Source organism: Lolium perenne, chromosome 2 (assembly GCF_019359855.2).
Source record: "Lolium perenne isolate Kyuss_39 chromosome 2, Kyuss_2.0, whole genome shotgun sequence".
NCBI classification, from domain to species: Eukaryota; Viridiplantae; Streptophyta; class Magnoliopsida; order Poales; family Poaceae; genus Lolium; species Lolium perenne.
Window position 1 is genome coordinate 195,724,265 of NC_067245.2, and position 26,880 is coordinate 195,751,144.

Sequence of the window (26,880 nt, forward strand, 5' to 3'; positions counted from 1 at the left end):
CCCGAAGCTGGCAAGGTCCTGCGTTTGGAAGGACCTAGGCAGGTTTTCCTGGCTTCTCGAATATATTAAACGGCGCTTGGAGGGGCCGACTGAGAATTTCCATTCAGCCGGCTGCGCCCTCATCCGGCTCGTTCCTGCCGGCTGCTTCTAGCCGGCCACTTTTTACACTTGTACAGTTTTTGCTTTCTCGCAAGATCTGATGGCGCCTCCGCCTTGCTGATGAATTTTGGCTCGAGTGGAACTTATTGTCCGGCTCCGGCTTGCGGCGCGCCGGAGTCTCCGCCGCCTCGGGCCCTGCGCCCGACTTGACTGGTCTGACGCCTGGCCTGGCGGTCGGTTCGTCTGGTCACATCAATGTCCCTCCGGATCCGGTGCGGTAGTGGGCGACGTGGTGTGGCCGTTTCTGGTAACGGTAGCGGTCGTGGGAGGAGTTACGGCGCAGTAAATCCGGAGACGTGGCCCACGTCGGCCACTTGGAGGCCAACCGCCCGCCGCGGTCGGCTATAAATGCCGCGGGGGCGGTACCGAGGCGGCACTTGCCCCTTTCTTCCTCCTCGCGCTCCTGCCTCGCTCCTTCTCTTCACCCGAGCTCTTCGCTGCTCCGCCGCCGTTCCTCTTCCGTTCTTCTGGCGAACCTCAGCGAGCGGTTGCCCCGACGATCCTCCGCCGAGCCGCCGCCGCAAACCCGCCAATCCGGCGCCACGGGGCCACGCGCATCGACGGCGCGCCCTTCTCCACCGCGATCTCCTCCGGCGAGGAGCGGCTCTTCTTCGCCCTTCCGCCTCTCCTGGTCCTCCTCTTCTTCTTCGTCCTCGATGGCCCAGCCGAGCGGCTCCTGGAAGGGTTCCTATATGCAGGACGACGACATTGCCCGGCTCGTGCGCCTCCGCCGCATCCCGGCGGGGGTGATCACCAGGGCGCCGGGCGCGGAGAAGGAGCCTCTGCCGGAGCCCGGCGAACGCGTGGTCTTCGGCGCGCATCTCGACCGCGGATTGGGTCTGCCGGCTTCCAACTTCTTCCGCCGGTTTCTCGACCACTTCGGCCTGCAGCCGCATCACCTGCCGGCCAACGCCATGATCCTCCTCAGCTGCTACGTGGCCTTCATGGAGGGCTACGCCGGCTTGTGGCCGGACGTGGAGTTTTGGAGCCGGCTCTTCTACATCAAGGCGCAGACGACCGAAGGCCGCCTGAGGACCTGCGGCGCCGCCTCCATCTATCCTCGCACGGGTACGTCCTTCCCGCGGATTCCGACTGTCGATTCTGTAAAGAATTGGCAGATGTCTTTCTTTTACGTGCGGAACGAGAGCCCGGCCTTCGACCATCTCAACCTGCCGGAATACAACCCGGCCCCGCCAGTCGGCCGGATCAACTGGGGCTTCAATGCCAAGTCCTCGGACCCGGACGCGGAGGTGAACCTCCTGTGGGACTTCCTGGGCCAGTGCGTCGCGGAGGGCCGGCTGAGTGCCGAGGACCTTCTCTGCACCTACATCTCGCGCCGGGTCATACCGCTTCAGTGGCGCGTCCACAAGATCGGCCATATGTCCGGCCGGCTCGACCCGACACGGACATCGAAGGTGGAGCTCTCCAAGTCCCAGGTGGCTCACCGGGTGAACAACATCACCAAGGCCAACATGCCGGACAACTGGAATTGGGGGCTGCCGCCTTACAACCGGGAGCAGCCGCCTGAACTGGTAAGTTTAACGTTTTTGCCGTCTTCCGGCTTGCGGCTGCGTGGCCGACTTGATATTTATCTTGTTGTTTTCAGCTTTTCACCCGCCAAGGCATCGAGGATGGCGACTTGGCGACGAAGGTCTGGATGCCGGATCACATCGACCCGGCTGACCTAGCCGGCGACCAAGCCGGTGACGACGATCTGCCGGTGGTGCAGGATCAGGGCGGCCAGGGGGAGCATAACCCGCCGCCTTCGCCTGAGCATGAGCAGGAGCAGGAGCAGGAGCAGGAGCCGGCCCAATCCGGCACGGGGCCCATCCCGGCGGTGCCTCTGCGCGCGGCGCCGCCTACGAACACGGCGACTTCTGCGCCGAAGGGGAGGAAGCGGGCCGGCGTCGGGTCTACGGCCGCTTCGGAGGCGAGGGCCAAGAAACAGCGCCGGCTGGCGCCCAAGAAGGTCCCGGAGAAAGCCGGGTGAGTTCTTTTTCCTTTGTTGTTTGATTCCTTTTCTTTCCTTCCTCTCTGTACTTATCTTTTCTTGCTTGTTCAACTAGGGCCGCGATTAAGTTTACCCAGGGAGGCGGCTCTCGGCAGGCTCCTCCCGTCACGTCGCCGCTTCAGCGGCAGAGGAGGGAGCCAACCCCGCAACCTTCGGCACGCGCGCGCACGCCGCCGGCTGCTAACGTGCCGCCTGCGGCCACGCCGCCTTCTGCGGGGGCGTCTTCTTCTGCCGCGCCTGGCGGCGGAGACCAGGGTCAGTCGGCGCGCCGGCCGACCCTAGACGACATGTTCCCGCGCCGCGCCCCGTTTGTGGAGCAGGCGGCCGGAGCTGGCAGGGGCATGCCATCTGCGGCTGGAGCTGGAGCTGGTGGGGCTGCGCCGCCTTCGACCGGAGTCGGCGGGCCCGCGCCCAACGTCGTGGTGCTGGAGAGCTCTCCGGAAGGAGCGCCTCAAGCGCCGGATGCGACGGCTCCCACCGGGCCGACTGCTTCGACCGCGCCGCCTCCAGCTTCGGAGCCGACGAGGAGGGAGCCGACCGGGAAGGAGCCGGCGAGGGAGGAGCCAGCGCGCTCGAAGGACGCCGACTCCCGGGCGCTGGTGAGGACGAAGGGCCCGCCGGGCCCAACTGAGGGCCTTCATGTGGCCAAGGGGGCCCGGCTGCTGCATGTGCCGTCTGCCTCTGACTCCAGCCTTGGCTCGGCTGGAACCATGGAGGCTGCGTGGCACAAGGCGGATACTTGCGAGGTGTTCAGCCGGGAGGGACAGCCTGGTGCGGCGCCCATGAAGGTGGTCTTCTCCGGCTACCGGGCCAGCCTTAAGAACAAGGCCGCCGAGGCCCTTGCCCAGCTAGCAACGCTGGAGGATGCTGACAAGGTAGGTGTCTTCTTGTTTTTGCAATTTTGTTATTATCCTGGTAGCCCTCCGAGGCATGGTCCGGCTGCTTGGAGCCGGTCCGGGTTTCGTCTGGATATCTGATTGTTTCTTTCAGGCGGTTACGGAGCGACGCACCGTCTTGTACAACAAGGTGGTGACTAGTTACCACAAGGCCAAGATCGAGCGAGCCGGCTTGGCTCGCGAGCTGGAGGCTGTCAAGGGTGAGGCCTTCTCTCTTTTGACTTGCTTTTCCTGTGAGTTTCTTTTTTACTGACGGCCCATTTTTGCCGGCTTGCAGCTGAGGCCGCCCGGATCCCACAGCTGGAGTCGGACCTCCGGGTTGCCCGCGCTCAATGCGCCACAAGTGAGGAGGCGAACCGGGCTGCTGCCGCCAAGCTGAAGGTGGCTGACGGGGAGCTGAAACGGCTGCGCCTTCTTGAGGCTAACCATCTCAAGGAACTTGCCGCCCTCAAGAAGGAGCAGGAGGAAAAGCTGGAGGGTCTGAGCAAGCGGTTGGAGGAGGTGGAGCGGCAACGGCTTTCGCTTCAGCAGGAGGTGACCACCAAGTCCAACGAGCTGTCGGCCACCGCCAAGCGGTGGTTGGGGGAACTTAGCGCGCTCGACCGCGGCTTGGCGGGTGAGTTTTGTCTTATGCCTTCCCTTTTGCCGGCTTTCGGCCGTCGGCTGCCGGCTTAGGTTGGCAGCCGGCGGCAGAAACTTGATTTTTTCGATATCTCCATCTTCGGGCTGGGGGCAGTCGGTTTTTGCCGGCTGCCGCCAGGCTTTAGAGCTTCGGAATCTCCATCTTCAGGCTGGGGGCAGTCGGATCTTGCCGGCTGCCGCCAGGCTTACTTTAGGACTTCGAAAATTTGCATTTTTCAGCTTATTTCGGCTTTGATGGCTTCTGACATGCTTTTCTTCTTTGCAGCGGCCTTCCCTGAGGCGCAGGAGGAGGCGTTAGCGGCAGTTGGCAGGGCGCGGGAGGATCGCCGGCAGGCCACTGGGGAGCAGAGCTCCGACTGCTTCACCATGGACGACTATCTGGCGTCCATCGCCGCCCGCGTGGAGCCGGTCACCAAGCTTGGCTGGGAGCTGCGGAAGGCGGCGGAGGAGCTGATCCGACTGCTGTGGCCGACGGAGACGCTGCCGGAAGATCTCTCCAATCTCATCGCTTGGCTGGAGAGGGCTCCCGACCGCTTCTTGGACTGGAAGGAGTCGGCCACGCGCGCCGGAGCCGATATGGCGCTATCTTTTGTGCTTTCCTGGTATAACGAGGTTAGCCTCGACCAGCTGGAGTGCCGGCGCGCCGGCGTGGAGGACAAGCTCCCGGCGGAGAACAAGGCTGCTCGGCTTGCCCGCGCCTGCGCCATTGCCGACTTCGTCGACAAGTCCGTCTTCATCGCGGACCCGAATCCGCCGTCTGACGACGAGGAGGAGGAGGCTGAGGACGAAGAGGCGGACGACGTGCCCGAGGATGACCCGGCAGCCGGCTCCGCTGATGCCCCTCCGGCTTAGATTTCCTGCTTTCCAGTTGTTCTTTTGCCAAGACAATTTATTAAATCCCCGGGATGCCGGGTGCAGATGTATGAATATTATCGCTCTTTAATTATGTCACACTTTAATGTGTTTGTTAATCATTTGTGTGCCGAGTTGCTTTCGTTCGACTCGTTCGCTTTTTCCCATCCGCCCCACTCTTTGGCTGTGCTCTTGCCGGTCGTACGTCCGACTTGCGATCCGTCGCCGGATCAAGAGCGGGCATTGGGTGAGGCCGACAGTATTTCAGTCGAACGGGCTGAATTCGGCAATCCGGCACTTTTATGAAAAGTTGCAAGTCAACTCGCTTTTACTCTTTCCCTTAGTCGTTTTTCGCGTGCCGGCTCCCTAGGCCTTACTCCCGCCAGCCGGACAGCCGGGTTGCGGTCTGTAGCTGGATCGGAAGCCGGCTGTCGGAAACCGGATCACGTTACTGAGCCGACCGCGTGAGAGGGTTCAAGCCAATTGGCGAAACAAGGTAAAGTACGCGAAAAACTTGTCGGAAACGGCGCTCTTGGCGCAAGCTTTTTCATAACTCACAAAAGGGATACAAGGGATACATACATTCCTGCTCTCATGTGTAAAATGGGCGGAGTAACCTGACATTCCAGGGACGTTTAGTCTCCTCGTCAGCCTTGTCCGGCTTGTTTTCTCTAGCCTCTTGGGCATCTATGAGATAGTAGGAATCATTGCCTACCGCCTTGCTCACGATGAAGGGACCCTCCCATGGGGATGATAGTTTATGCTGTCCGGCTGTCCTCTGGATCAGCCGGAGCACTAGGTCTCCTTCTCGGAATGCTAAGGGCTGGACCTTCCGGCTGTGATAGCGTCGGAGGCTTTGCTGGTAGATAGTAGATCTAGACTCAGCCAGCAGCCGGGCCTCTTCGACCAGGTCAACTCCATCTTCGCGAGCTTCTTTGGCTTCGGCTTCTGTGTAGAGCTTGATCCTTGGCGCATCATGCTCGATATCAGTCGGCAGGACGGCTTCGGCCCCGTATACGAGGAAAAATGGTGTGAAGCCGACTGAGCGGTTTGTCGTTGTGCGCAGGCTCCACAGCACATTGGGCAGTTCTTCGATCCAGCAGCCGGCTGCTCGCTCGAGCGGCTCCACCAGTCGGGGCCGGATGCCGGCTAGGACTAAGCCGTTAGCCTTCTCCACTTGTCCGTTGGACTCTGGGTGTGCCACAGAAGATAGGGCCATCCGGATCCCCATTTCCCCGCAATAGCGAGAGAAGATGCCTTGGGAGAAGTTGGTGCCGTTGTCGGTGATGATGGTGTGGGGGTAGCCGAATCTCACAATGATTTCCTTGAGGAATGTGATGGCTGTGGACCCGTCCAGTTTCTTGATTGGCTTGGCTTCGATCCACTTGGTGAATTTGTCAATCATCACCAAGAGATGTGTCATGCCGCCTCACGCTGTTCTGAATGGGCCTACCATATCCAAGCCCCATACGGCAAATGGCCATGTGATGGGGATGGTTTTCAAGGCGGAAGCCGGCTGGTGTCTACGCTGCGAAGCGACAGCCGTTGCACTTCGTCACCACATCGTCTGCGACGCTGAGCGCAGTCGGCCAGTAAAAACCGTGCCGGAAGGCTTTGGCCACTATGGCTCTGGATGAGGCGTGATGTTCGCACTCTCCTTGATGGATTTCCCGTAGGAGTTCAATCCCTTCAGCCGGCTCGACGCACCGCTGGAACACCCCACTTACGCTGCGTTTGTACAGCTGGTGGTTGATGATGGTATAGGCCTTGGCCCTTCTCTCAATCTGCCTGGCCTGGACTCTATCATCAGGCAGCACACCATTGGTGAGGTAGGAGAGGAATTCTTGTGCCCATGAAGGTACGCATCTTATCTCGAATACGCTAACCAACAGGGCCTCCTGCGTGGGAGCTTCCGGGTTCGACTGCATGGTCGCCGGGTTCGGCTTGCTAGCCGGCGGGTTCGGCTTGCTAGCCCCCGAGTTTGGCGATGAAGCCCCGGGTTGGACTGAGAAGTCCGCGGGTTCGGCTTGGTAGCCGGCGGGTTGGGCTGGTTTGCCCCCGAATTGGGCGTTGAAGCCCCGGGTTCGGCTGAGCAGCCCCCGGGTCAGCCGGCACGAATATTGAATCCGAGTCCGGTGACGGTATGATGGACGGCTTCTTGAGAACCGCCAAGGCGACACCCGGCGGAATAGCTTGCCGGGTTGAGCCAATCTTGGATAAGGCATCAGCCGCCTCGTTGTTTGCTCGTGGCACGTGGTGGAATTCGCAGCCGTCGAAGAAGCCGGATAACTGTTGGACATGGAAGCGGTATGAGGCCATGTTGGCGTCCTTCGCGTCCCAGTCGCCAGATGCTTGCTGTATGACCAAGTCGGAGTCGCCGAAGCAGAGTATGCGACGCACGCCAATCTCCTTGGCCAGCTTCAGCCCATGAATGAGCGCTTCATACTCCGCCACATTGTTGGATGCGGCGAAGTGGATCTGCAGGACGTAGTCCAGCCGGTCTCCCTTGGGAGAGGTGATGACGATGCCGGCTCCCAGGCCATTGCGCATCTTCGAGCCGTCGAAGTGCATCTTCCAGTGTGTGGAATCCGGCACAGGCGGCAGGTACTGCATCTCAGCCCAGTCGACGAAGAAGTCGGCTAGGATCTGCGACTTGATGGCTGTGCGTGGCTCGTAGAGGATGGTGTGGGCGGCTAGCTCCAGGGCCCACTTGGCAACCCGGCCGTTGGCATCCTTGCTGCCGATGATTTCCGCCAAAGGCGCTGTGGCAACCACCCTGATGGGGTGCTCTTGGAAGTAGTGCTTGAGCTTCTTGGCCGCCATGTACACGCCGTAGGTGACCTTCTGGTAGTGGGGGTAGTTTTGCTTCGACTGGGAGAGCACTTCGCTGAGGTAATAGACTGGGCGCTGGACCAGCTGCTCTCTGTTTTCGGCTTCTTTGCGCTCCACCACCAGGACGACGCTAACCACTCGGTTGGTGGCTGCGATGTACAACAGCATCGGCTCCATTGAAGCCGGCGTTGCAAGGATTGGCGCGGTTGAGAGCACGCGCTTCAAGTCACGGAAAGCTTCATCCGCCTGCGGTGACCAGACGAATTTGTCCGCCTTCCTCATCAATTGATACAGGGGCAGTGCCTTCTCCCCCAGCCGGCTGACGAAGCGGCTCAAGGAAGCCAGGCAGCCAGCAAACTTCTGGACGTCCTTGAGGCACTGCGGCAGTTCCATCTTCTCCAGGGCACTGATCTTGTCCGGGTTGGCTTCGATCCCTCGCTGAGAGACGAGGTAGCCAAGGAGCTGGCCAGACGGCACGCCGAATGTGCACTTGGCCGGGTTGAGCTTCATCCGGAATCTTCTCAGATTGGTGAAGGTTTCTCTCAGGTCATCAAGGAGGGTAGTCGTCTCCTTGGTCTTTACAACGACATCATCCACATATGCGTGAACGTTTCTGCCGATTTGATCCTGCAAGCATTTTTGCATGCACCTTTGGTAGGTGGCGCCTGCATTTTTCAAGCCGAACGGCATAGTCGTGTAGCAGTAAGCCCCGTACGGGGTAATGAACGAAGTCTTTATTTGATCAGCCGGATTCAAAGGAATCTGGTGGTAGCCTGAATAGGCATCTAGGAAAGACAACAGTTCACAGCCGGCAGTCGAGTCTATAACTTGATCTATGCGCGGCAGGGGAAAGGGATCCTTTGGGCACGCCTTGTTCAGGCTGGTGTAGTCGATACACATGCGCCAGGAGCCGTTCTTCTTCAAAACCAGGACCGGGTTCGCCAACCAGTCCGGGTGCAGCACTTCCATGATGAAGCCGGCAGCTAGGAGCCGGGCGATTTCTTCACCGATGGCCTTCCTTCGTTCTTCGGCGAAGCGCCTGAGAGGCTGCTTCACCGGCTTGGCTTCAGGCCGGACGTGGAGGTGGTGCTCAGCCAACTCCCTCGGCACACCCGGCATGTCTCTTGGAGTCCATGCGAAGATGTCCCGATTCTCACGGAGGAAGCTGGTGAGCTCGCTTTCCTATTTCTTGTTCAAGCCGGCACCGATGGTGACGAACTTGTCCGGCTGCGCCGGGTCCAGCAGGATCTTCTTGGTGTTGTCGGCCGGCTGGAAGTGAGTCGTCCCAGCCGGGTTGCCCGCAGCCGGCATGTCTGTCTGCGCGGCTTTGGCGAGGGCGACGGCGTCGTGGATGAGCTGCTTCTCGGTGGCGATGACCAGCGTCTGGGCCATCTTGGAGCTCTGCGTGGCGCAGTCCATGGAGCGGCGATAGTCGCCGGCTACGGTGATGACCCCCTTGGGGCCAGGCAGCTTCATCTTCAGGTACCCATAGTGGGGCACCGCCATGAACTTGGTCAGGGCCGGCCTGCCCAGGAGCGCGTGGTAGGGACTCACGAGGTCCACCACCTCGAACTCGATTCTCTCTGTGCGGAAGTGGTCCGGCTGCCCGAACATCACCTCCAGCGTGATCCGGCCGATCGGCTGGCAGCAATGGCCTGGCACGATGCCATGGAAGACGGTGGGGGTGGGGCGCAACTCGGCCTCCTGGATGCCCAGCTTGCGGGCGGTGTCGCGGTAGAGGATGTTGATGCTGCTGCCGCCGTCGATGAGGACGCGCGAAAAACGCACGCTGCGCCGGGTTGTGCCGATGGTGGGGTCGAGGACCATGGCGTAGCTGCCCGGCTTCGGCAGGACAGCCGGTGTGTCGCGGCGATCAAAAGTGATGGCCTGCTCTGACCAGTTTAGGTACTGGGGGACCGGCGGTATGACCGCGTTGACCTCGAGGGAACGGCGCTCTTGGCTCGTCCTGTCCTCGGGCTCGGAGGTGAAGACGATGTAGGTGGCGTCTTCGGCCAGATATCGGCCGCCATGGTGCACTTGGTTAGCCTCGTGGTGCTCGAGGTTGGCGTTCTCTGCGCCGGCTTGGCCACCCGGCCCGCCGGCTGGTGGGGGCGGGGGGGGAGGCGGTAGAGGTTCACCGCTTGTCAGCCGCTTCATGAAGTGGCAGTCGCGGGTGGTGTGGTTGGAGGGGTTCTTGCCGCTGTGGTATTTGCACGGCGAGTCGAGCATTTGCTCAAAGGTGTACTTCGGCTTCCACTGCCGGTCTTGCTTCTGGCGGCGGCTGCCGCCTGCCGCGTTGTCTGCCACGGCGGCTACGTGGGCGGAGCCGTACCGGCGGTCCGGCTGGTCGCTGTGACGCTTGCCGCGGTAGTTGTCCCGCCGGCTGCCATGCGAGCCGCCCTCGGCCGGCTTGTGCTCAGCCGGCCTGTTGTTGTCCCGCCTTGCTGGAGCTGGTGAAATATCAGCCGGCGCCTTGCCGGCTTCCTCTGCCAGCGCGTATTTGTCGGCGATGGCCATCAAGGCGGCCATCGACTTGGGGTCACTGCGGCGCAACTTGTGCCACAGCATGGTGTTGGGCCGACAGCCTCCCATGAAGAAGCTGATGGCCTGCATCTCGTGCACGCCCTCGCAAGAGTTGCGCATCTCGCACCAACGCGTCAGGTACGCGCGATCCGTCTCGTCGGGGCCCTGCTTGCACATCTCGAGCTGCTGGGGGCGACCCGGCCGGCGATAAGTGCCGGTGAAGTTGCTGATGAAGGCGGCTTCGAAGTCCAGCCAGCCGTTTATGCTGCCGGCTGGCAGGTTGTTGAGCCACGTGCGGGCGGAGCCGAGTAGCATCAGGGGGGAGTAGCGCACAGCCCAGCGCTTGTTGCCTTTGGCGATGCCGACTGCGGTGGAGTAGTCCTGCAGCCAGTCCTCCGGCTTGGCGGTGCAGTCGTACTTGGGGGTGTCGCGCGGGAGCTGGAAGCCGTCGACCATGGGCTCGTTGAGGATCCGCGGCCCGAAGCACTTTGGGCCGGCTGGCCCCTCTTCTTCCGCGATGCGGGATTGAACCAGCCGGTCGAGGCGGTCCCGGGCGTCGGTGGGCTCGATGCGCGGGCCCAGCCGGGAGTGTGCCGGCTGGCGCGCGCCGCTTGCTTCTGGAGCCGGCCGGTGATGACGGCGGGGCCCGGAGTCTTGCTCCTGGTTCCGGCTTGGAGGGGCCCGGCTGCGGCTGCTGCCGCTCGGCTGGTGGCTTGGCCGGCCCGAGCTGTGCGTGGCCCGGGAGTCATGGCGCCGGCTTGGTGTTGGGGAGGCGGATTCGGCCGTGTCCCTGGCGCCTTCCCTGTCGTTGCCTGCAGCTCCACGAGCGTGAGAAGCTCTGGGGGCATTGACATACCTGGGGTCGGCGATCTGTCTGTTGGCTGCGTTGAGCAGCTCAGTCACCCGCTTGGTCTGGCGGCGTAACTCTTCGCCTTCGAGGCGGTTCAGCTCTTCCGCGGCGGCTTCTGCCGCGCGCACGTTCTTGTCGGGGGTGTTGTAGACGGGGAGCTCCGCGGACGGAGCCGGCGAAGGAGCGCCGTCGCGGGCGATCTCAGCGCCAAGGTCGCGGCCCCTGCGGCGGATATGGCCGGCTCGGCTTGGCTCGTCGCCGCCTGGAGTGAGGCCGTGGGCGCGGCTGTATTCGCGCTGGGTGATCTCCATCTGGCGCTTAGCGGCAGCCAGTTCTTCGGTTTGCTTGAGGAGGAGCTGGCGGTGCGCCTCCAAGTCCGCCTCGATGGCGGTGGGGTCTGCACCAGGCGTGAGCGGGGTGCTCAGTTTTGCCCGGACTGCATCCAGCCGGGACGGTGGTGGTGGCGCTTTCGGGCCCGAGCCGGAGGCGTTGGGGTCGATGTTGCGCTCCAGGTCGGGGCCGCGCATGCGCGGGTTCTTGGTGGGGAGCTCGTCGCCAGCCATCATGACTTGCACGACGGCGGGGCTGGCGGAAGCGCTGCTGCCGGCTCGCGGAGGAGGGCTAGCGCAGCGCAGCACCTGCCGCGGGTAGCGCGGCGGTGCGACGGTGGCGACGTAGACGTCGAAGCTGCCGAAGGAGATGACGCTGCCGCCGGCTGGGAAGGGGCGGTCTGCGAAGCAGCCAGCGTTGTCGCTGACGCAGTTGAGGGAGCCGAATCTCCAGATCAAGCCTGAAGCGACTCGCTCGCCGGTGGTGATGGTGAGGCCCGTCCGGATGAAGACACCGGCCGAGGATGCTGAAGGCCCCACGGTGGGCGCCAAATGTCGTGGTATCGTCACGGCATATGCCATAGGGTGGCTAATCGAAGTGGTTCCTGAGGGATCTCACGGCGGTATCCGGATGCGGGTATGGGCACGAGCGACACGGCGACGTACCCAGGTTCGAGGCCCTCCGATGGAGGTAAAACCTCTACTCCTGCTATGAGTGTATATGATGATCACACAGTACAATGGTGCTCCTAGAGCTGTGTCCGGCTGCTCCTGAGAGGCTAAGGGAGATGATGGTCTCTCTCACAGGGCAGCTCTGTAGGTAGGTGAAAGCAATAAATGATCGATCCCCTGCACGAGAGGGGGTAGTGCGGCTTATATAGGCACCGGCACTTTACATATAAGACCCTATAGTTTACTGGCCGGCTTGGCCGGCTCCGGCTCCCGCTCCTTCCCGAGGCGGTGACGTCAGGAGTGGTTGAGGCATCGTGGCCTGTCCCATCCGGCTGCCACGGTCAGCGGTATGGAGAGGAGGTGTCCCTGTCTCTGTCAGCCACTGTAGCCAGTACGGATCGTCGTAAGCCCTGACGGCCTGTCCGGCGCGTGGCACTATTGCTCCACAGTGCCCGCGCTTTACGGAAGATGAAGTCAGCGTGGACTTAAGGAACCCGGACCACCGACCCGGTTCCTTCCAGTGCAAGACTCGCCAGCCTCGAATCGGTCTGAGGTACAAACCCCAGTCGGATATGGCTTGTAGAAGCCGGCCCAGCTACAGCATTGGTGGCCGTAGCCAGGCCGACTAGGACCTAGAGCCTGCCGGCTTCCGTACCAGCCGGCCACGGCGCCAGCCGGCTGCTCCTCAGCCGGCCTGAGCCGCGAGCCGGCCAGTGGCCAGCCGGCAGCTCCGCGTCCATTGCCCTACCCGGGGTCTTCCCCCCGACAACAATGCAAGCCTCTTTAAAAGGTTCATGAAACTTATCAAAATTCTTCTTAGGCAATTCAAAATGAGAAGCAAAGGCTTTATAAAGATTTGCAGCAATTTGAGAGTCAAGACCATAAGTAGCACTCATATCTCGAAATTTATCAGTATCCATAAAAGCTTCAATGCATTCATAATCATAATTTATACCTGACTCTTCACCTTTGTTGTTCTCCCATCCTTCAGTGTTGTCCTCAATCCGATCAAGAAGATCCCATTTAGCTTCAACCTCCTTGCTTGTGAAAGATCCCTCCGAACAGGCATCTAGATAGTCATTGTGATGTCCTGAAAGCCTCGCATAAAAATTGTTAACAATAACATTACGGGGGAGCTCATGAATGGGACATTTGAGCATTAGTGACTTCAATCTCCCCCACGCTTGAGAAATACTCTCTCCATCACGAGGATAAAAGTTATAAATATAATTCCTATCAATATGCACTTCATAAGGAGGATAAAATTTAGAGTAAAAGAGAGATACAATTTCCTCCCAACCAAGAGAATGACTATTCTTCAACAATTTATACCAATGTGCCGCTTTACCAGACAGCGAAACAGAGAATAGCTTCTTCCTCACTTCATCCATAGAGATACCTGCACACTTGAATAACCCGCATAATTCATGCAAAAACAGTAAATGATCTCCAGGATGGACAGTTCCATCCCCTTCATAGCGGTTATCAATAACACATTCAATAATTTTCATGGGTATCTTGAAAGCAGTGCTTGCAGTTGGTGGATTTAAAATATCACAAGCATCATTAGAGTTATCGCATATGGGAGATAAAGCATTATCAGAACAAATTTTCTCCCCTAAAGATGGGAAGCTAAAAAGATCACAAAAACTAGCTTCCCCAAGCTTAGACTTATCCATAGCATTAGCAGTGATTGCGTTCATACTAATAACATTGCTACTAGCATGCAATCGAGGCTCCATAGGTTCTTTAATTTTCGCATCACACAATTCATGTCTTAACTTAGGAAATAAATTAAAAAGCTCATAGTTGTATTCCATTATGCCTAACTAGTGTAAAACAAGAAACAAAATGATGCAATTGCAGGATCTAAAGGAAATAGCTTCGAGCACACACACAATGGTGCCAGAAAAGTACTTAGTTACCTGGAACCGGAGTATGAGTGCCTTTTACCTTTCCTCCCCGGCAACGGCGCCAGAAAAGTGCTTGATGTCTACGGGAGCTTCTATTCTTGTAGACAGTGTTGGGCCTCCAAGAGCAGAGGTTTGTAGAACAGCAGCAAGTTTCCCTTAAGTGGATCACCCAAGGTTTATCGATCTCAGGGAGGAAGAGGTCAAAGATATCCCTCTCAAGCAACCCTGCAACCAGAAAGCAAGAAGTCTCTTGTGTCCCCAACACACCTAATACAATAGGTGCACTAGTTCGGCGAAGAGATAGTGAGATGCAAGTAATATGGATGAGTATGAGTGGTAATAGCAATCTGAATAAAATATGGCAGCGAGTAAACATGCAACAAAACAGTAAACAAATGGAGATTCGATGCTTGGAAGCAAGGCCTAGGGATCCTGCTTTCACTAGTGGACACTCTCAACAATGATCACATAATAGGACTACTCTACACCCTCTTGTTGGATGATGAACACCACTAACTGTGTAGGATTACACGAACCCTCAATGCCGGAGTTAACAAGCTCCACAATATTCAATGTTCATATTTAAATAACCTTAGAGTGTAAGATAGATCGACACAATTACACCGAGAACTAACATAGCATGCACACTGTCACCATCACACTATGAAGGAGGCATAGATCACATCAATACTATCATAGCAATAGTTAACTTCATAATCTACGAGAGATTACAATCATACCCCACGCCAAGTACTACACGATGCACACACCGTCACCATTACACCGTGCAGGAGGAATAGAATACTTTAATAACATCACTAGAGTAGCACATAGATGATATTCAACTAGATCACATAAAGAGAGAGATGAACCACATAGCTACAGCGGAGCCCTCAGCCCCGGGGGTGAATTACTCCCTCCTCATCATGGAGACAGCGATGGCGATGAAGATGGCGGTGGAGACGGCGGTGGAGACGACTCCGGGGGCAATTCCCCGTCCCGGCGGTGTGCCGGAACAGAGACTTCTGTCCCCCGAATTGGAGTTTCGCGATGGCGGCGGCTCTGGATGGTTTTCTCTGGTTTCGTCGAACTGGGTCGAGGTTTTAGGTCAGGGACGACTAAATAGGCGAAGAGTCGGAGTCGGAGGGGCCACAGGGGGCCCACACACTAGGGGGGCGCGCCCCCCCTTGGCCGCGCCACCCTGTGGGGTGGGGCCCTCCTGGCTCCCCTCTGGCCTTTCTCCGGTGCTCTGGAAGCTTCCGGGAATTTTAAGATCTTCGGTGTTGATTTCGTCCGATTCCGAAAATATTTCCTTACTAGGATTTCTGAAACCAAAAACAGCAGAAAACAGCAACTGGCCCTTCGGCATCTCGTCAATAGGTTAGTTCCGGAAAATGCATAAAAACGATATAAAGTGTGCATAAAACATGTAGATATCATCAATAATGTGGCATGGAACATAAGAAATTATCGATACGTCGGAGACGTATAAGTTTGTCAAGAACTTTCGATCTACCTGCAAAAAACCTGCGTCGTTGGAAGAGTTGAAAGCGTGTCGACAAAAGCAGGATGAATCAATGAGAAAGTATATCCAAAGGTGGAATATCATTAAAAATTCGGCAGAGAACATATCTAACGAGAGAGCGATATATGCGTTTGTCGCGGGAATCCGACGAGGAGATTTTGTCGAGGACTTGGGGAGAACCAACCCAAAGACAGTATCAGCATTGATGGAGATAGCAAACAGGTGGGCAGATGGAGAAGATGCTGTTCACAACAAACGGCATAGGTCACCAGAGGAGGACCGTGGTCGAAATTATCAAAATAGACGTCGATTTTCTCGGCAATTCTCGAATTATGATGCTCCTGGCCAAATCTCGGCTGGATTTCGAGCAAGTGCTGGAGGAAGCAATAGAGATGACTATCAAAGGAGCAACGAGCAGCGATGTGACAATAGAGATGACTCCCGGAACAACAGGCAAAATAGTGGGCTAAGGTTCCAGAGACCTTTCATGTCTCCCGAGGATATGATGAATGGGCCGTGTCAGATGCACTTCTATCTCGACATCAACGGAAAGAGACAGTCAGGACACCTGCAGAAGGACTGTCTAAATTTTCAGGCAATGCTAAGGTACACAGGGCACGCCAACGCCCAGGCGACAAATAGAAACCCTCAAGGGCCCAGGAGTGAGATTCACTTGCCACCTCCTCCCGCAATTACGGACGAAAATCGATACCAGCTCAGAATAGCGGTAGCACCTCAACCACCACCTTACGTTGATCCCAATTCCAACGGAGCGGTCTCGATGATTCAGAAAGGTAGGCCGTCTAATAGAGCTCAGAAAGTAATCTCGCGACAAGTATTCATGGCAGAGAAGATGCCTCCACCAACGATTGAGTACCTAAATTGGTCAGGGCAAGACATTAGCTTCACAATAGCTGATCATCCGCAGCAAGTTCCTCGAACAGGACAGTCAGCACTTATCTTACCAGCAGTAATCGCAGGATTTGACGTATCTCGAGTATTCATAGATGGAGGCAGCAGTCTAAATCTTATGTACGCAGATACACTAAGGAAGATGAACATATCTTTAGCAAATCTGAAACCAACCGACACACGTTTCCATGGCATCACGCCAGAGAAGCCGAGTTATCCGTTGGGGAAGATCAATCTCGACGTTCAGTTTGGGACCCGAGAGAACTACAGAATATAAAGATTGGAGTTTGAAGTCGTGGATTTCCCGTCACAGTATCACGCCTTGTTGGGACGACCAGCATATGCCAGGTTTATGGCGGTACCACATTACACATACTTGTTATGGAGGATGCCTGGACCTAAGGGACCAATCACAGTCAAAGGAAGCTTCGCGTTAGCCGATAAATGTGACAAGGATTTTCATCGACTGTCAGAAACCTTCGGGATGCAAGCAGAATACATGGCGTCAAGGCTCACGACTGATTATGATGTGCTGCCAGATGTAGGAAGGCCTAACAAAGAATCAACCTTTAATACTGCGAAAAATTCCAAGGAGGTGCAGATTCACCCGACAGATCCAAAGAAGACGACGTCCATCGCGACAGACATGGACCTCGCATAGGAAAGCGTGCTCGTCGAGTTCCTCCGTGAGCACTGGAAAATCTTCGCATGGTGTCCAGCTGACATGCCAGGAGTACCCAGGGAACTTGCCGAGCACCACCTAAACTTGGATCCAATTGCGAGACCAATTAAACAACCTTTGCGGCGTTTTTCGGAGCCAAACAGCAAAGCTATTCTATCAGAGATTGATCGACTAAGAGAAGCTGGTTTCATTAAGGAGCTGCATACAGAGGCCACGTGGGTAGCAAACCCAGTGTTGGTTCCGAAGAAAAACACTAAAGTCCTTCGCACATTTGTCGACTTTACGTGTCTCAACAAACACTGTCCAAAGGATCACTTTCCCCTCCCGAGGATCGATCAAATCATCGACTCCACGGCAGGATGCGAACGTCTTTCCTTCCTGGATGCATATTCTGGTTATAACCAGATCAGATTGAAAGAAGAGGACGAGGTCAAAACAGCGTTCATTACACATTACGGCGTGTTTTGATATAGAACAATGCCTTTTGGTCTGAAAAACGCGGGAGCAACATATCAACGAATGATGCAGAAGTGCTTAGCAACACAGATTGGAAAAAACGTACAAGTGTACATTGATGATGTCGTCATAACGTCAAAAAAGGGAGCAACACTAATCGAGGACCTGAAGGAAACTTTCGACAACCTCGACAAGTTTTGCCTCAAGCTGAACCCGACGAAGTGTTCTTTCGGCGTCCCTGCGGGAGAACTTTTCGGGTTCCTAGTCTCAGCTAGAGGGATTGAAGCTAATCCCGAAAAAATCCAAGCTATCATAACAATGAGGAAGCCAACAAAGTTGAAAGAAATACAGCAGTTAACTAGGCGAGTCGCGGCTTTAAGCAGATTCGTCGCCAGGCTGGGAGAAAAGGCGTTACCGTTCTACGCTTTAATCAAGCAAGGAGACAAGTTCCAGTGGAACGAAGAGGCAGATAGAGCCTTCGAGGATCTTAAACGCACAATTTCGGCACCACCAATCTTGGTGGCGCCGAAAGAGAAGGAACCCCTCCTGTTATACATTGCAGCCACACCTCAGGTGGTCAGCACGGCGCTAGTTGTCGAAAGAGAGGAAGAAGGAAAACTCCATGGAGTGCAGAGGCCGGTATATTTCATCAATGAAGTTTTATCGCTTTCAAAACAGCGGTACCCGCAGTACCAGAAGCTAGCATATGGAGTGTTCACAACCGCAAGAAAATTGCGGCACTATTTTTCGGCACACCCGATAATAGTAGTCAATGAAGCACCTCTATCAAATATACTAAAAAATCCAGAAGCTACAGGTCGTGTCTCCCTTTGGGGAATAGAACTTTCTCCTCGGGACATCACGTATGACAAAAGAAAAGCAATAAAGTCGCAAATTCTGCCAGATTTCATCGCAGAGTGTATGGAGCTGCAAAACACAGGACCCCCGGATTTATCGAGAACTTGGATTATGAACTTTGACGGGTCCAAGAGGGTAGAAGGAGCTGGAGCAGGCGTGATACTTATATCACCTGAAGGCGACAAACTGAAGTATGTCTTACGGATGACGTTCCCAAACACATCTAACAATGAGGCAGAATATGAAGCTCTTATACACGGGATGAAGATGGCGAAAGCTTGTGGTGCAACTCGATTAAAAATCTTTGGCGACTCACAATTGGTGGCTCAGCAAGTCATGAACCAGTGTGACGCAGTCAATGATAGCATGGTGGCATACAAGGAAGTGTACAATGAGCTCGAGAAGTTATTTGATGGATGCGAAGTAAATCACATCAGCCGGCTGAGCAATGATGAAGCCGATGTTCTTGCAAACATCGGGTCGCAGTGCCTCGCAATTCCACCAGGTGTGTTTTGGGAAGAGATAACCGAGAGATCCACAAAGCCAAAGAAGGCGCAGAAGAAGCAGAAGGAGGAGAAAACCTCGACGGCTCCCAAAAAAGCACCAGAAGAAGAAGAGGACCAGGAACTAGTGATGATGGTGCAGGTCCCATGGATGCAAGCATACATATCATACATCTTAAGAAAAGAAATACCCGGCAACCCAGTTGAAGCAAGGCGAGTTATTCGACGATCCAAAGCCTTTACAGTAACTTTACATCCAAGGAATTCAAGGCATACTGCGCGGAAGTAGGCATCAAATTGCACTTCGCGTCAGTTGGGCACCCGCAAACCAACGGTCAAGTCGAGAAAGCCAATGGTATCATCTGCAATGGTATCAAGAAGCGCCTGTTAGGACCGCTGGAAAAAGCTCGATATACTTGGCCAGAAGAGTTGCCAAGTGTATTGTGGAGTATTCGAACAACGCCAAATACAGCGACACAGGAAACTCCGTTTTTTCTGGTCCACGGAGCTGAGGCAGTACTACCGATAGAAATAGAGCATGACTCCCCAAGAGTCACAGAGTATGATGAAGAAACTTCCAGAAGAGCATTAGAGGACGATGTCGATGCACTTGACGAAGCTCGAGATGAAGTATTATCACGGGTCACCAAGTACCAGCAAGACTTGAAAAACTACCATAGTCGAAGATTGCGGCCAAGGTCTTTTCAGGTCGGAGATTTAGTTCTACGGCTCAATCAAAACAGTACTGAAAAACTCGAGTCGCCATGGCTTGGTGATACGTCTCCGACGTATCGATAATTTCTTATGTTCCATGCCACATTATTGATGTTATCTACATGTTTTATGCACACTCTATGTCATATTCGTGCATTTTCTGGAACTAACCTATTAACAAGATGCCGAAGTGCCGATTCTTTGTTTCTGCTGTTTTTGGTTTCAGAAATCCTAGTAACGAAATATTCTCGGAATTGGACGAAATCAACGCCCAGGGTCCTATTTTGCCACGAAGCTTCCAGAAGTCCGAAGAGGAGACGAAGTGGGGCCACGAGGTGCCCAGACCCTAGGGCGGCGCGGCCCCCCCCCTTGGCCGCGCGGCCCTGTGGTGTGGGGCCCTCGTGCCACCTCCTGACCTGCCCTTCCGCCTACTTAAAGCCTCCGTTGCGAAACCCCCAGTACCGAGAGCCACGACACGGAAAACCTTCCAGAGACGCCGCCGCCGCCGATCCCATCTCGGGGGATCCAGGTGATCGCCTCCGGCACCCTGCCGGAGAGGGGAATCATCTCCCGGAGGACTCTACGCCGCCATGGTCGCCTCCGGAGTGATGTGTGAGTAGTCTACCCCTGGACTATGGGTCCATAGCAGTAGCTAGATGGTTGTCTTCTCCCCATTGTGCTTCATTGTCGGATCTTGTGAGCTGCCTAACATGATCAAGATCATCTATCTGTAATTCTATATGTTGCGTTTGTTGGGATCCGATGAATAGAGAATACTTGTTATGTTGATTATCAAAGTTATGTCTATGTGTTGTTTATGATCTTGCATGCTCTCCGTTACTAGTAGATGCTCTGGCCAAGTAGATGCTTGTAACTCCAAGAGGGAGTATTTATGCTCGATAGTGGGTTCATGCCTCCATTGATATACGGGACAGTGTGACGAAAGTTCTAAGGTTGTGGATGTGCTGTTGCCACTAGGGATAAAACATTAGTGCTATGTTCAAGGATGTAGTTACTAGTTACATTACGCGCAATACTTAATGCAATTGTCTGTTGTTAGCAACTTAATACTGGAGGGGGTTCGGATGATAACCTGAAGGTGGACTTTTTAGGCATAGATGCATGCTGGATGGCGGTCTATGTACCTTGTTGTAATGCCCAATTAAATCTCACTATACTCATCATAATATGTATGTGCATGGTCATGCCCTCTTTATTTGTCAATTGCCCAACTGTAATTTGTTCACCCAACATGCTGTTTATCTTATGGGAGAGACACCTCTAGTGAACTGTGGACCCCGGTGCAATTCTCTATACTGAAATACAATCTACTGCAATACTTGTTCTACTGTTTTCTGCAAACAATCATCTTCCACACAATACGGTTAATCCTTTGTTACAGCAAGCTGGTGAGATTGACAACCTCACTGTTTCGTTGGGGCAAAGTACTTTGGTTGTGTTGTGCAGGTTCCACGTTGGCGCCGGAATCTCTGGTGTTGCACCGCACTACATCCCGCCGCCATCAACCTTCAACGTGCTTCTTGACTCCTACTGGTTCGATTAAACCTTGGTTTCTTACTGAGGGAAACTTGCCGCTGTGCGCATCACACCTTCCTCTTGGGGTTCCCAACGGACGTGTCAACCACACGCATCAAGCAAATTTCTGGTGCCGTTGCCGGGGAGATCAAGACACGCTGCAAGGGGAGTCTCCACTTCTCAATCTCTTTACTTTGTTTTTGTCTTGCTTAGTTTTATTTACTACTTTGTTTGCTGCACTAAATCAAAATACAAAAAAATTAGTTGCTAGTTTTACTTTATTTGCTATCTTGTTTGCTATATCAAAAACACAAAAAAATTAGTTACTTGCATTTACTTTATCTAGTTTGCTTTATTTACTGTTGCTAAAATGGCCAACCCTGAAAATACTAAGTTGTGTGACTTCACAACCACAAATAATAATGATTTCTTATGCACGCCTATTGCTCCACCTGCTACTACAGCAGAATTCTTTGAAATTAAACCTGCTTTACTGAATCTTGTTATGCGAGAGCAATTTTCTGGTATTAGTTCTGATGATGCTGCTGCCCATCTTAATAATTTTGTTGAACTATGTGAAATGCAAAAATATAAAGATGTAGATGGTGACATTATAAAATTAAAATTGTTCCCTTTCTCATTAAGAGGAAGAGCTAAAGATTGGTTGCTATCTCTGCCTAAGAATAATATTGATTCATGGACTAAATGCAAGGATGCTTTTATTGGTAGATATTATCCCCCTGCTAAAATTATATCTTTGAGGAGTAGCATAATGAATTTTAAACAATTAGATACTGAACATGTTGCTCAAGCTTGGGAAAGAATGAAATCTCTGGTTAAAAATTGCCCAACCCATGGACTGACTACTTGGATGATCATCCAAACCTTCTATGCAGGACTAAATTTTTCTTCGCGGAATTTATTGGATTCAGCTGCTGGAGGTACCTTTATGTCCATTACTCTTGGTGAAGCAACAAAGCTTCTTGATAATATGATGATCAACTACTCTGAATGGCACACGGAAAGAGCTCCACAAGGTAAGAAGGTAAATTCTGTCGAAGAAACCTCTTCCTTGAGTGATAAGATTGATGCTATTATGTCTATGCTTGTGAATGATAGGACTAATATTGATCCTAATAATGTTCCGTTAGCTTCATTGGTTGCACAAGAAGAACATGTTGATGTAAACTTCATTAAAAGTAATAATTTCAACAACAATGCTTACCGGAACAATTCTAGTAACAACTATAGGCCATATCCTTATAATAATGGCAACGGCTATGGTAATTCTTATGGGAATTCTTACAATAATAATAGGAGTTCACCCCCTGGACTTGAAGCCATGCTTAAAGAATTTATTAGTACACAAACTACTTTTAACAAATCTGTTGAAGAAAAGCTTGGGAAAATTGATATACTTGCTTCTAAAGTCGATAGTCTTGTCTCTGATGTTGATCTCTTGAAATCGAAAGTTATGCCTAATAGGGATATTGAAAATAAAATTGTTACTACAGCAAATGCCATCCAAGTTAGAATTAATGAGAATATAAGATTAATGGCTGAATTGCGTGCTAGGTGGGATAGAGAAGAAAATGAAAAACTAGCTAAAGAGAAGAATGTAGCTAAAGTTTGGACTATTACCACCACTAGTAATGCTAATGCTACACATGTTGCTGCACCTCCTACTATTAATAATAAAAGAATTGGTGTTAGCAATGTTTCCACTTCTAATGCAAAGCGAGAAACTGCTGAAATCGCTAAAACTGCTGAAAGCTCGTGATAAAACTGCTGAAATTTTTTCCAACATTGGGGATGATGATCCCATTGCTTTAGATTATAATGGTTTGAATTTTGATGATTGCCACATCTCTGAAGTTATAAAGTTCTTGCAAAAACTTGCTAAAAGTCCTAATGCTAGTGTTATAAATTTGGCTTTCACGCAACATATTACAAATGCTCTCATAAAAGCTAGAGAAGAGAAACTAGAGCGCGAAGCCTCTATTCCTAGAAAGCTAGAGGATGGTTGGGAGCCCATCATTAAGATGAAGGTTAAAGATTTTGATTGTAATGCCTTATGTGATCTTGGTGCAAGTATTTCTGTTATGCCTAAGAAAATTTATAATATGCTTGACTTGCCACCGCTGAAAAATTGTTATTTGGATGTTAATCTTGCTGATCATTCTACAAAGAAACCTTTGGGGAAAGTTGATAATGTTCGCATTACCGTTAAAAATAACCTTTTCCCCGTTGATTTTGTTGTCTTGGATATTGAATGCAATGCATCTTGCCCCATTATATTGGGAAGACCTTTTCTTCGAACTGTTGGTGCTATCATTGATATGAAGGAAGGTAATATAAAATATCAATTTCCTCTCAAGAAAGGTATGGAACACTTCCCTAGAAAGAGAATGAAGTTACCTTTTGATTCTATTATGAGAACAAATTATGATGTTGACACTTCGTCTCTTGATAATACTTGATACACACTTTCTGCGCCTAGCTGAAAGGCGTTAAAGAAAAGCGCTTATGGGAGACAACCCATGGTTTTTACCTACAGTACTTTGTTTTTATTTTGTGTCTTGGAAGTTGTTTACTACTGTAGCAACCTCTCCTTATCTTAGTTTAGTGTTTTGTTGTGCCAAGTAAAGTCGTTGATAGAAAAGTTCATACTAGATTTGGATTACTGCGCAGAAACAGATTTCTTTGCTGTCACGAATCTGGGCTGTTTTCCCTGTAGGTAACTCAGAAAATTATGCCAATTTACGTGAGTAATCCTCAGATATGTACTCAACTTTCATTAAATTTGAGCATTTTCATTTGAGCAAGTCTGGTGCCTCGATAAAATTCGTCAATACGAACTGTTCTGTTTTGACAGATTCTGCCTTTTATTTCGCATTGCCTCTTTTGCTATGTTGGATGAATTTCTTTGATCCATTAATGTCCAGTAGCTTTATGCAATGTCCAGAAGTGTTAAGAATGATTGTGTCACCTCTGAACATGTTAATTTTTATTGTCGCTAACCCTCTAATGAGTTGTTCTAAGTTTGGTGTGGAGGAAGTTTTCAAGGATCAAGAGAGGAGTATGATGCAACATGATCAAGGAGAGTGAAAGCTCTAAGCTTGGGGATGCCCCGGTGGTTCACCCCTGCATATATCAAGAAGACTCAAGCGTCTAAGCTTGGGGATGCCCAAGGCATCCCCTTCTTCATCGACAACATTATCAGGTTCCTCCCCTGAAACTATATTTTTATTCCATCACATCTTATGTGCTTTTCTTGGAGCGTTGGTTTGTTTTTGTTTTTTGTTTTGTTTGAATAAAATGGATCCTAGCATTCACTTTATGGGAGAGAGACACGCTCCGCTGTAGCATATGGACAAGTATGTCCTTAGTTTCTACTCATAGTATTCATGGCGAAGTTTCTCCTTCGTTAAATTGTTATATGGTTGGAATTGGAAAATGATACATGTAGTAATTGCTATTAATGTCTTGGGTAATGTGATACTTGGCAATTGTTGTGCTCATGTTTAAGCTCTTGCATCATATGCTTTGCACCCATTAATGAAGAAATACATAGAGCATGCTAAAATTTGGTTTGCATATTTGGTTTCTCTAAGGTCTAGATAATTTCTAGTATTGAGTTTGAACAACAAGGAAGACGGTGTAGAGTCTTATAATGTTTTCAATATGTCTTTTATGTGAGTTTTGCTGCACCGGTTCATCCTTGTGTTTGTTTCAAATAAGCCTTGCTAGCCTAAACCTTGTATCGAGAGGGAATACTTCTCATGCATCCAAAATACTTGAGCCAACCACTATGCCATTTGTGTCCACCATACCTACCTACTACATGGTATTTTCCGCCATTCCAAAGTAAATTGCTTGAGTGCTACCTTTAAAATTCCATCATTCACCTTTGCAATATATAGCTCATGGGACAAATAGCTTAAAAACTATTGTGGTATTGAATATGTAATTATGCACTTTATCTCTTATTAAGTTGCTTGTTGTGCGATAACCATGTTCACCTGGGACGCCATCAACTACTCTTTGTTGAATTTCATGTGAGTTGCTATGCATGTTCGTCTTGTCTGAAGTAAGAGAGATCTACCACCTTATGGTTAAGCATGCATATTGTTAGAGAAGAACATTGGGCCGCTAACTAAAGCCATGATCCATGGTGGAAGTTTCAGTTTTGGACATATATCCTCAATCTCATATGAGAAAATTATTAATTGTTGTTACATACTTATGCATAAAAGAGGAGTCCATTATCTGTTGTCTATGTTGTCCCGGTATGGATGTCTAAGTTGAGAATAATCAATAGCGAGAAATCCAATGCGAGCTTTCTCCTTAGACCTTTGTACAGGCGGCATAGAGGTACCCCTTTGTGACACTTGGTTAAAACATGTGCATTGTGATGATCCGGTAGTCCAAGCTAATTAGGACAAGGTGCGGGCACTATTAGTACACTATGCATGAGGCTTGCAACTTGTAAGATATAATTTACATGATACATATGCTTTGTTACTACCGTTGACAAAATTGTTTCATGTTTTCAAAATCAAAGCTCTAGCACAAATATAGCAATCGATGCTTTTCCTCTATGGAGGACCATTCTTTTACTTTCATTGTTGAGTCAGTTCACCTATTTCTCTCCACCTCAAGAAGCAAACACTTGTGTGAACTGTGCATTGATTCCTACATACTTGCTTATTGCACTTATTATATTACTCTATGTTGACAAATATCCATGAGATATACATGTTACAAGTTGAAAGCAACCGCTGAAACTTAATCTTCCTTTGTGTTGCTTCAATGCCTTTACTTTGAATTATTGCTTTATGAGTTAACTCTTATGCGAGACTTATTGATGCTTGTCTCGAAGTGCTATTCATGAAAAGTCTTTGCTTTATCATTCACTTGTTTACTCATGTCATATACATTGTTTTGATCGCTGCATTCACTACATATGCTTTACAAATAGTATGATCAAGGTTATGATGGCATGTCACTCCAGAAATTATCTGTGTTATCGTTTTACCTGCTCGGGACGAGCAGAACTAAGCTTGGGGATGCTGATACGTCTCCGATGTATCGATAATTTCTTATGTTCCATGCCACATTATTGATGTTATCTACATGTTTTATGCACACTTTATGTCATATTCGTGCATTTTAGTCAACTCACCTATTAACAAGATGCCGAAGTGCCGATTCTTGTTTTCTGCTGTTTTTGGTTTCAGAAATCCTAGTAACGAAATATTCTCGGAATTGGACGAAATCAACGCCCAGGGTCCTATTTTGCCACGAAGCTTCCAGAAGTCCGAAGAGGAGACGAAGTGGGGCCACGAGGTGCCCAGACCCTAGGGCGGCGCGGCCCCCCCCTTGGCCGCGCGGCCCTGTGGTGTGGGGCCCTCGTGCCACCTCCTGACCTGCCCTTCCGCCTACTTAAAGCCTCCGTTGCGAAACCCCCAGTACCGAGAGCAACGATACGGAAAACCTTCCAGAGACGCCGCCGCCGCCGATCCCATCTTGGGGGATCCAGGAGATCGCCTCCGGCACCCTGCCGGAGAGGGGAATCATCTCCCGGAGGACTCTACGCCGCCATGGTCGCCTCCGGAGTGATGTGTGAGTAGTCTACCCCTGGACTATGGGTCCATAGCAGTAGCTAGATGGTTGTCTTCTCCCCATTGTGCTTCATTGTCGGATCTTGTGAGCTGCCTAACATGATCAAGATCATCTATCTGTAATTCTATATGTTGCGTTTGTTGGGATCCGATGAATAGAGAATACTTGTTATGTTGATTATCAAAGTTATTTCTATGTGTTGTTTATGATCTTGCATGCTCTCCGTTACTAGTAGATGCTCTGGCCAAGTAGATGCTTGTAACTCCAAGAGGGAGTATTTATGCTCGATAGTGGGTTCATGCCTCCATTGATATCTGGGACAGTGACAGAAAGTTCTAAGGTTGTGGATGTGCTGTTGCCACTAGGGATAAAACATTAGTGCTATGTTCA

The 26,880-nt window shown here is 51.8% G+C and overlaps 1 protein-coding gene across 1 annotated transcript; it reads left to right on the plus strand.

Moving 5' to 3' along the window:
* Positions 1 to 318: 318 nt before the first annotated feature.
* LOC127334290 (uncharacterized) lies at positions 319 to 4,638 on the plus strand. The gene is made up of 6 exons (XM_071825562.1): positions 319 to 1,691; positions 1,766 to 2,145; positions 2,226 to 3,045; positions 3,161 to 3,266; positions 3,344 to 3,682; positions 3,974 to 4,638. The coding sequence occupies exons 1-6, from the start codon at positions 816 to 818 to the stop codon at positions 4,558 to 4,560; spliced, it is 3,108 nt and encodes a 1,035-aa protein (XP_071681663.1). The 5' UTR covers positions 319 to 815; the 3' UTR covers positions 4,561 to 4,638.
* The last annotated feature ends 22,242 nt before the right edge of the window (positions 4,639 to 26,880 follow it).

Bases quoted from the DNA above. Each gene is read 5' to 3' on its own strand.
- LOC127334290 (XM_071825562.1), top strand. From the start codon at position 816: ATGGCCCAGCCGAGCGGCTCCTGGAAGGGTTCCTATATGCAGGACGAC. The intron at 3,046-3,160 runs GTAGGTGTCTTC...TGTTTCTTTCAG, and splicing joins CGCTGGAGGATGCTGACAAG to GCGGTTACGGAGCGACGCAC. The intron at 3,267-3,343 runs GTGAGGCCTTCT...GCCGGCTTGCAG, and splicing joins CGAGCTGGAGGCTGTCAAGG to CTGAGGCCGCCCGGATCCCA.